Source organism: Mytilus trossulus, chromosome 11 (genome assembly GCF_036588685.1).
Source record: "Mytilus trossulus isolate FHL-02 chromosome 11, PNRI_Mtr1.1.1.hap1, whole genome shotgun sequence".
Taxonomy (NCBI): domain Eukaryota; kingdom Metazoa; phylum Mollusca; class Bivalvia; order Mytilida; family Mytilidae; genus Mytilus; species Mytilus trossulus.
In genome coordinates, this window is record NC_086383.1 from 14330286 (window position 1) to 14341419 (window position 11134).

The 11134-nt window shown below is 34.8% G+C and overlaps 1 protein-coding gene across 1 annotated transcript; it reads right to left on the reverse strand.

Annotated features, from left to right (window-relative positions):
• Window positions 1–2106: 2106 nt before the first annotated feature.
• Window positions 2107–10253, reverse strand: LOC134689758 (perlucin-like protein). The gene is made up of 5 exons (XM_063549729.1): window positions 10148–10253; window positions 6436–6530; window positions 4784–4877; window positions 2550–2757; window positions 2107–2137 (listed from the first exon to the last, which is right to left on the reverse strand). The coding sequence occupies exons 1-5, from the start codon at window positions 10197–10199 to the stop codon at window positions 2107–2109; spliced, it is 480 nt and encodes a 159-aa protein (XP_063405799.1). The 5' UTR covers window positions 10200–10253.
• Window positions 10254–11134: the final 881 nt, after the last annotated feature.

The window sequence follows — 11134 nt, forward strand, 5'->3', positions numbered from 1 at the left end:
GAGGTCACCGGCATACATGTTTTTCAACAGAATTTCGGCACTTCAATGGGAAACAATTGTACCCCTCTCTTTGCCGACTTGTTTGTTATCAAATTATGGTCGGTTTAAAACAAAACTTTTCCACAAAAAGAGATGATGTAGCGAATTCCAGCAGCGCCTGCATACAGCGTATATATCTTCAAGTTGATACGATATTCCCGAGCTTTTATTTCCCATCATGATTTCCTGGATAGAGGGTTGCTGCTAACAAAGAAGCTATTAAAACAAGACTTTTAAATGGTTGAGCTGAACTCATCTCTACGTACATTTTACGGACGCCATCACGAGTTAATTGACCGTTATGAAATAAGCGTGTCACAGATGATAAAGGATATGTTCCTATCGTCGTTACTACAATCGTAATCCTTTTTCATGAATATGGCCTACCGAAGTACTATATAATGGGTTTGTCATAACAATAGCAACACGACGAATGTCACATGGAAAGCAGGATATGGTTACCCTTCCGAGATACCCGATATCATTCCCAGTTTTTTGGGGGTTCATGTTGCTTTGTCGTTAGTTTTCTATGTTGTGTCTTGTGTATTATTATTTGTCTGTTTGTCTTTTTTACTGGGTTGATGCAACTGCTTGTGGACGTTTCGTCCCCGAGGGCATCACCAGCCTAGTAGTCAGCACTTCGGTGTTGACATGAATATCAATTATATGCATGATTTGGCCATTTTAATAAATTTCCTGTTGACAAAATTATATTTTTTTCGAAAGCTAAGGATTTTATTATCCCAGGAATATATGACCTTATCCGTATTTGTCACAAAGTTTTGAAATTTTGGGTCCTCAATGCTGTTCAACTTTGTTTGGCTTTATAACTTTTTTATCTGAGTGTCACTGATGAGTCTTATGTAGACGAAACTCGCGTCTGGCGTATTGAATCATAATCCTGGTACCGTTGATAAATATTAACTATGACATTGTCGGTGTATTTATGAGTTTGACTGTTCCTGTGGTATCTTTCGCCCTTCTTTTATTACGCGGTCAGCTGGATTATATATGAATGGGGAACAAGCACCTTCAGAATGTCGTAAAGACTTGAAGTCGTCAGTATGAGTTCCTCTAACACGTGCTTGTAATTGCAAATGTTAGTTGCAATTAGTCTTGTATAGGTACTTATAAGTAAAAATAGATTTTTGAAAAAAAGGAGCTATTTTCGATTAAACTAATTTATGATGAATGGTATTGCCCAAGTTGACGACAAAGAAGTTTGTTGGCAGATGAAAGATTAAGATAGGATCTTTCTGATCTTTATTGTTTTTCTATGAAAACCGGTTTGAAAAGTCTGTTACTCGCAATATCTTACAATGACTAAATGGTAACTGTAAGTTTGTATTGCTTTGAATAAGGTTTTATAACAATGGTTTCCCAGATTTGAAAGGGATAATGAATAAATCTACGTGCAATTGTGCTTATACGTAACAGCTTTGGTATAAATAGCTGCAGGTCATTAGTGGAAACATCATGGATGTATTATAATGTTGACCATGAATGCGTAAACGTCGAGGATTAGAGTTGAAAAAGATCATCATGTTCACTAATTCTAGGAAGGACTAAATAAAATACCTATTATATCAGTGTTGGTATTTCAATCATATGGTGTCGCAGTTCCTAACATGCTTTGAGCTTGCTTTCAGTAACTAAATTACTCTTAAATCGGTGTTCACGTCAGTTTTATAAAAAAAAATCGACGGTTTTGTATTTTCTTTTGTTTACAGAGCTTTTTTCTTTTCTTTTTCTCATGATGTGCAGTAAGTTGAAGCAATATCCTGAGGAAGGTTGAGAGCCCATTAATGTTTTAACCAGACACCTCGTTTATGTGAAATTTCAAAATCAGTCGTTTGCTGCTGTACGTCACATTTGTTTTTGTTTTTTTATCTATTAATTTAGCATAAGACAAGCAGTTTTTTTTTTGTTTTGCGATTTATTATTAAATGTATGCAGTAGTCTTTTTATAGTTTTTTTTCTTAATCCTTGGTGGATATACGCTAACCCCTACATTTCGTATGTTTTATTTAAAACTGTTGAAATTACATCTCTTATTTATTTTCTTTATTAGCCAATGATTTCTTCACTGCCGTGATAACTGAAATAATAAACAAAGTAAAATTAGCCTGCACAACATCATGCCAAGTCATATATGACAACTTGTTTGTTAAGATCGCCTCATACACAATTTTGTTCTTTTATCCTTGTATATTTGCGCCTTTATGATACAACGTCGGAAGACAGTAATGAACTTAAAACAAGTATTACAAGCTTCATAACATATCGTCATGATATGAACAAAAATCTTTTTCACACTAATGCACTTTTTTCTTATAGGGTCATTTGCTTCGAAAACAATTCCTTCTGTTTCTCCGAATTTGATCTTCATCCATGTTGGATATTTTGGTTGTTGTATGTTCAAAGTTTCGTTCATCTCTTTTTCTTAAACTAGCGTTAGATTTATTTAAGAATATGTCATAAAATGGAGTAAATCGACAAAATATATTTACTTTTTCTCACAGATGAACTGTTGTGACGTCGAGCATGTCATGTCATACCACTGCCATGTCCAAGGTGCATACATGGAGAGACAGTTCTCCCCTGTCCCACCATTTGGTTCATTTGGACCCCAGTTCGTATACGTTAATAGGTTATCTGTTGATGACCATATCCATCGACTTTCAATAATGTCATCCCGTCCTCCTATCCAATAATTGTCTGAAATTTAAAGTCAGCACCTTAACTAAACAAGACAAACTCAGTAGCTTTGTCTTTTGTTGAGCGTAACTGATGAGTCGTTTATAGACGAAACGCGCGTCTCGCATAAGTACAAAATGTAATCCAGGTATCTTTGATGAGTTTATTTACAACCAGTGGGTCGATGCAACTGCTGGCCGGTAGAGTTTAAATTTGCCGATGGTATCACTTGCCCAGTAATCTTCACTTCTGTACTGACTTGAGGTCTTATATTGAGATAAGACGTGGCACGGTACTTGTCTATCCCAAATTCATGTATTTGGTGTTCATGTTACATTTGTTATTCTCGTGGTGTTTTGTCTGATGATTGGTCTGTTTCTGTGTGTGTTGCGTTTCGGTGTTGTGTCGTTCTCCTCTTATATTTTATGCATTTCGCTCGGTTTTGGTTTGTTACCCCGATATTGTTTTTTGTCCATGGATTTATGAGTTTTGAACAGCGGTATACTACTGTTGCCTTTATTGATTATATTTATAAATTAACTAATTACACAAATTTAGATTTTTTGAAATACTAAGGCTTTTCTACCTCAAAAATAGATCACAGAAGCAATAATAGGCATTTTTTTTTCGGAATTTCGCTTCGTACTTTATTTGGCCTTTTGAACTTTTTTGGGGTTCGAGCATCACTGGTGAGTTTTTCATACACGAAAAGCGCGTCTGGTGTTAATACAAAATTTAATTCTGGTATCTACGACGAGTCTATTTACATGATTTTTAAAGTGACCAATAGTATTTCGCATCATATGTCTAACTTTAAGTTTGCAAAACATACACCATTACTGTTGTTAAATGTAAATAAAGGACTTAACGAGAGAGAGAGAATAGTTATCAAAGGTACCAGGATTATTATTTAGTACGCCAGAAACGGGTTTCGTCTACATAAGACTCATCAGTGACGCTCATATCAAAATAGTTATAAAGCCAAAACAAATAGACATGAAAAGCAGTTAAGAAATCAATTGTCACACAGGTTTTATTGTGATATTGTCTCTGTATTTTGTACAGTATTTCCAGCACACCAATAAACAAAATAATATTTAAAATAATTTGTCTAAACATCACCCTAACAATGTTAGATCTGTACATTTGCGTTAGCCCATATTTTTTTTCTTCACTTGACGGGATTCGAACTGAGATGTCGTGGTACAAAATCGCCTCGTACTGTGTCGTCACGCTAGACCACTCGATCACATAGGCTCTGAAAAATGAAGCTTTCGGTGGTCGTGTGTTACTTTTTTTCGTCATTTTTAATCAAGCTTCGTAGCACAGTAAATTAAAAATAAGGCATAAAAATGATTTTTTCCCCAATTCAGCTGAGTTATCTATTGCAAAGGATCCTAAACATTAATGCAAGATGAAGTACAGTAATAATTATATTGTAAGTACGTCTGAACCAGTGACGCCTCTACGTATATAGTGATCATGGCAAAACAAATATTCGTTGTAATGACACACGTGAAGTAACATCAGTTTAACTTATTTATGTTACAAACGTATCCACAACAACTATCTTAAGATGATGTTGTTCTCAAATTATACATAGTGGTCTTGAAGTATATATTGTAGGGACTGAAGTGGTTTTGTCTCCATTACATGTCATGGTAGATATAAGAAAATGTGGTATGAGTTCCAATGAGACAACTCCTTGTCGAAGTTCCTAGAGTCTATACTTCAACACTGATGTGTATTATTTTCTCAACTTAATACGGAATGTTTATCAACAAGGTCTTGTTCAGAAAAAGATCAAGACGTTCTTTGGCATACCCCTGGTTACTCAACTATCTGATCAGAAAAGTAGTTCAAAATAATTCAAACTGCATTAAGTCCGTGATAACATCACCGGACGGAAATGAAAAGCAGTTTTTAAATGATTAACTTCACAAACCAATACCTTTTGTGTTTCATTATTACCAGACGATGATACAAAAGGTGATTTATCAATGTCTCTGATATTTTCGAGTGTATTGCTTTAATAATTGATACATACAATGATTGAAACGTTTTGCCAGATCTGTAATGTAGTCTTGCCGATCCTTTGTTTCAATTTCAGCAAGCCTTGCATCATGTCCACGGCAGGCACTCTACAAAATATGTTACTTTTAAATATATTTGTGTCTCAATCATGCCAATGTGTAAATGGCTATATATATAGAGTAGAACTGTTAATGAGTACTGTAAACATGATAACAAATGAGTTTTATAATAACAATGAAGGGATATTATGTATTCAAAAAAAGTCAGTATATGCAAATTCAAATGTTTTAATAATTGCTGTTCTTTATCTCAAAACCACAGTGAGGCCTTTAACCATTGAATACAATTGAAAACACCTCATACCTCCTAGTACAGTTTTTGGCAAAACTATTCCTAAAATATGTCGGGTAGACTTTGTACGATATAACAAAACCAAATCGTGCCTGGTCAAAGAAACATACTTGGAAGCAGTACATATTTAAACCCAAAAGTTGTCTCTGAAAAGTTGTAAATATAAAACTGTGTAGAATAGTTTTCAAGTTTGATCATTTAAGTATCAGGTGGAAGGTTATGGAAGTTAATCATTGAAAAAAACACAATTTTGTTAGCTAATTTTGAGTAATACGAAAGTGTATGAATAAATTTTAAAATTGGAGACATACTTGGCTACTATTTATGTATGAAGTACCTGGTTTGGTGTGTGTCAAAAATTGCGTGAACAAATACTGTCTGATGATAACGATATACCCCCTCCACCATAAAGTTCGAAAATGAAAATTTCAGAAAGAAATAAATGGGGACGAAGACTTGATGGTGTTGGTGTTATCAAAACATGTTTACATATACTGGCCGTTGCATAAACTGGCCTTATATTGATTATAGAACGATATAGCAAACATTAGATGCGATTTAAGTCAATCAAATATATCAGACCATTCAAAAAATGAAATTATATTAAAACAAACTGTATCTATTTAAGACATCTACAATTTAACGGGTAAGCGGGTTCTTTTTCGGTAATTAGTTTTCTTTAACTTTCAGACTATAAAAAATTTGAACACAATAAGTGAATAAACTGGATAAGGAGCGGTTATTTTGAGTAAAAAATACCTTGGTCGACCAAACCATTTACTGAATTAATGCCGAATAAAAACACTTTCGCATTCCTCCGAACACTTCTTCAAAGGCAATATTAAACGTGAAAAGTCTTAAGTATGATAGTAAATCCTTTGTAGTACCGTTTCAGTTGGTTTATCTGAACCCTTCGACAGTTTTAATTACTTTGGAGACATAATCAATAATTGTAATCTTTTGGCATCAAATCTTTCTGTTTTGAGAGTTTCTAATGACGATTTTTCCAGGAATTCAATAAGTAGGAAAACCTTTCCAAATCATTACCGTTCTGTTTCTCAAAAGTCGGTCAATTTATATTTCACGCGATTTTCAATATTTTGTAACGGACAACAATACATGTAAGTGAGTCCGTATCTATAAAAATTGATATGCACATTGTTTATAAAAAGAATTACAAAATCCGTATATTTAACAACGTAATAAACTTATTCTAACATTAAGCAACCATTGTCTTCATATTAATGCCACCTCTGAAACGTGCTCATATTAATCAATATCCCCTAGAGCAACACTATTCTGCAATTAGCTTACCTGTGCCAAATACCAATTTAAACTCTCGGAACTGAAAAAGTAGCACGAATTATTATAATGCTGCCATCCTAATGGACACTCCGTCTGTACGCGATCTGAAATTAAAGTTAAGAGATAGAAAAAAACAAAAGTTATCAATGTTGTGTCAGATGTCAATAATGTGTACACTGGCAAAAACAAAACAAAAACAATAGTTCTTACACTGCACATTTTAAATACTTCTGTTTCCGACTCAAACACTAATAAGCCCGTTACAATATGCCACGATTGCACTACAATCTATACCAAATGACAATTATGACGATCGTGTTGATTGCAGAAAGGCCGTGGTACGGTCGCGGTGGTGTCTTCTGCATAGCGTGGACCAACTTTGAACATTTGCAAACTAATCGGGGTGCGGATGTAAAAAAATCAGATCGTAGTACATGTAGCTGAATGTAGTGTCGTGGTAAGATCGCCGTTGCCAAGTTCATCTTCGGATTTAGAACTGTCAAACTCTTTTGCTGATTTCTTCGTCAATAAGGTCGTCACAATAAGAGATGGACTAAGAGACCAAAACGTAGTGAAGGGTGACAACATTGCATTTTTACAGGCTGATGTTGAATTCACTGGTACACCTTTGTTGTCATTTAAACACACAACCAATGATGAGATTCGAACTATCATACAAAAGGCACCTAACAAGTCCTGCGAGCTTGATCCGATTCCGTCGAACCTCTTGAAACAGTGTTCCGAAGTTGTCGTGCCACTAATTTCAGATATCGTGAATGCATCACTCGACGAGAAAATCGTGCCGTCAGATTTCAAACAGGCTATTGTGAGACCCCTTCTGAAAAAACCGGGACTTGATTCTGAAATTTACAAAAACTACAGACCGGTGTCAAATTTACCTTTTATTTCAAAAACTCTAGAAAAGGTAGTTGATAAGAGACTTGATGTTCATTTGGACTCTAACTCATTGTGTGATCCACTCCAGTCAGCATACAGACCACGCCATTCAACTGAAACAGCATTAGCTAGAGTACATCATGATATAAATGCAGCTTTAGACAAACATTCATCAGTGGTATTAGTGCTTCTGGACCTTTCCGCTGCATTCGATGTCATAGATCACAGAATTCTCCTGGAACGTCTGTCGTTTGCGTATGGTATAACTGGTTGCGCTCTCGAATGGATTAAGTCGTATCTGACAGATAGACATCAGCGTGTTGTAATTGGAACAACTACATCAAAGAAATGTCATCTTACATTCGGTGTTCCACAAGGTTCCGTGCTGGGCCCGAAATTGTACTGTCTTTTCTCGAAGCCAATAGGTGAAATATGCCGTCGTCATGACATGACATATCACTGCTATGCGGACGATACACAAGTGTACATGGTTATCAAGCCGATAGACAACTGGGAGAATTATTTTTCTAAACTTGAATTGTGCCTTTCCGACATTAGTTCATGGATGTCAACAAATATGCTCAAACTTAATCAAGATAAAACCGAACTTATCATTTTCACACCGAAGCATCTGAAGGCAAGTGTACCAAATCTCCAACTCAAAGTCGGCAATACAGTGATAAATAGTGTATCCTGCGTGAAAAACCTAGGTGTATACTTTGATCAACACCTTACGATGGAACGGCAAGTTTCTGCCATAGTAAAATCTTGTCATTTTCACATCAGTAACATTGGGCGTATTCGCAGCTATATAACAACATCTGCTTGCAAGACACTAGTGAACAGTCTAGTTACATCCAGACTTGATTATGGGAACATTCTGCTGAACGGTATTAACAAAACTACGATGAACAGATTACAAAAGGTACAAAATACAGCAGCTCGTCTTATCACCAGGACAAGAAAACATGAACATATTACGCCGATACTTGCCGATTTACATTGGTTACCCGTCCAATACAGACCACAATTCAAAATACTAACTTATGTGTACTGCGCTTTGAATGGCATTGGTCCTGCGTACATTCGGGAACTAGTCAATTTGCACGTACCAAACCGATCTCTGCGTTCAAGCACAACTAAACTACTTACCGTTCCAAAAGTGCGGACAAAGACGTACGGTGAAAGACAATTCGATTGGGCAGCGGCATCTCTTTGGAATAATCTCCCGAACAGTTTAAGACAATGCAAGTCTTTGGGGTGTTTTAAATCCAAGCTAAAAACTCACTTTTATCGCATTGCTTTTTAATCAGACTTTTTCCTTTCTCTTTTACGGGTTTTTACTAGTTTATGTAGTTTTGTATAAACTTTTAATGCATCTTATTTGTGATTTTTGCTTGTTTTGCATGTTTTTAACCTAGATTGCTATTTATTTTTTAATTTGTTGTTTTACAATGTTTCTTTTGAATGGACCTTTTATATTATGGTAGGCATTTTTATTTTATTTTTTATGTTAGTACTTGAATCTAACACAGTATATGTTTTATGTTTTTGTCTTTGATTTGTTTTTATTATTATGCTTCATGTACAGCGCCTTAGAGTATTTTTTATTTTTTATATAGGGCGCTCTATAAATTTTCATTATTATTATTATTGTATCCTCGTAGCGAGAGCGTAGTGAGAGCGCAATTCTAGTGACGGTAATATGACTATTATACTCTAATCATGACGCAAACACGCTTCTACTACGACTATACCACGTTTATACCACGTTGTGCAAAACCATAGTACGACGCCTGCATAATGATGCCGTCCTCATTACGCTCTTCTTACGACTTGACTACGTTCATTCTTCGACCAGTTCTAGTCATGTTCATTGTCATTGTCACAAAAAAATATCTTTCAAGCTCTCCAGGTTTTGTTAAAAACATAAATTGCAATTGAAACATAGAAATACGAGACTCTACAATCATTTACACACATACACAATCTTAACAAACAGGTTATGATTGATTGGGAGAGCGAAGAAGAAGAATAAAAAAAAATAAACGGCATACGTCCTCCTGTTGGGTTTAAATTCCTCCTTGGTTTTCAACTAAAAAGAGAATCTAGTTTGATCATCATGATCATTTGACAAGTTACGAAACGAGGATGAACCACGCCTACACGAACTAACTCAATAGTGTCGACAAGAAACAGAAACTACCCTCTTACTTTGCAAATCAAACATATTTTAATGTTAAAAAGGTTGCTATTATAACTAACAATTGATAAACCTTCCTGTCATCAGTATAATTTCACATACCTATTATCGGAGCGTGATCGTTGAAGAAACGTGATGACGACGAAGTAGCATCGGAAAAACAACGAAAATTTACATTTTTATGCCGATCATAACGCGACCTCACCACGATCTGAATTTATTTTAGATCACTGTTATATTGGTTCTATCATGAAGGGGACATACATTTTCTAATAACGAACATGTTCTGTGCTAGCCCACAAGATGACGTATAATCGTAGACAGACATATTACTGACTTTGAGCTAACCCATATTTCATCTCACATCAATAATTAAAACACGTGATTAGTAGAAACGCATCAAATACCCATTAAAAAGACATTCGTTTGACCCAGTTTGACGACGAACCAAACTACCACATCGTATTGAGACGAGAACGCTTACACGAACGAAATGTCTAGTGTCCACGACAAACAGCACCTACCCTCTTCTTTACAATCAAACATATTCTAATATTTACAAAAAATCAATTATTATTGACATTTAATAAACCTTCATGACATTAATTTAATTTTACATACCTAAGTTTGCAAGTAAAACCAAAACAAAACTTATGTGGCACAGTCGAAACATTATTTTCAGACTTATGTTAACTTATCTATGTTATCTTTACATTGACTACATGTGCTTGTATATGTCTAGATATATATGTATGCGTACAAAGTGATAAGAATATACCACGCTATAAATGTATTCATTTTAAGTTAAACAAATTTAGCCATAAAAGAGAAAAAGTATCAATCTCACCATGATAAATTTTTTTTATTTCAATACGTTTCTGATCACGAAAGTTGTTTACATAGTCGTACTTGGTCACTCGTAGATATTTATTTCATTATCAATCATCACTGGTAGTAACGTCGTCATATCAATTTGATGAGCCAACTCCTTTGCATCTGATTTTTAAAAGAAGTTCTTACATAACCTAATGGAAAAGTAATAATACGGGATATTCTTCCATGACACAAAATCAGTTCATACACAGTCACAGTTTTCCAGTCATTATTTTTTACCTAAATTAAACCGTAAGTATTTTCGTTTGAATTGTTTAGCATTTTTCCTTTCGGGGTCTTTGATAGCTGAATATTCGATATTGACTTTGCTCATTGTTGAAAACCGTGTAGTGTAGTACGTATAGTTCTTAATTTCTATGTCATAGGTCTCTTTCGGATAGTTGTTTATTGGTAATTATACAGCATCTATGCTTGTTAAAACAAATTATATTAACCCCGCAATGTTGGAATTTGGCTGTGGCAAAATCAAAATCGTATAATTCATTCTGTATGTGAAGTTAGCAGCCGGTTCGTTATTCGTTATTCGATATTCAATATCCAATCGGCTGCTAGCAGCCAGTTTGATATTCAAAATTTAGTGAAAAAATTACAAGATAATTAAATACTTGATAACATAAAAAGCATGATTTTCATATTTAAAAAGACTGATAAGATACGTGGGAAATCGTTAAATGACCTTTTCAAGCTGTCGTAATTTCTCGTCGTAATTTCTCG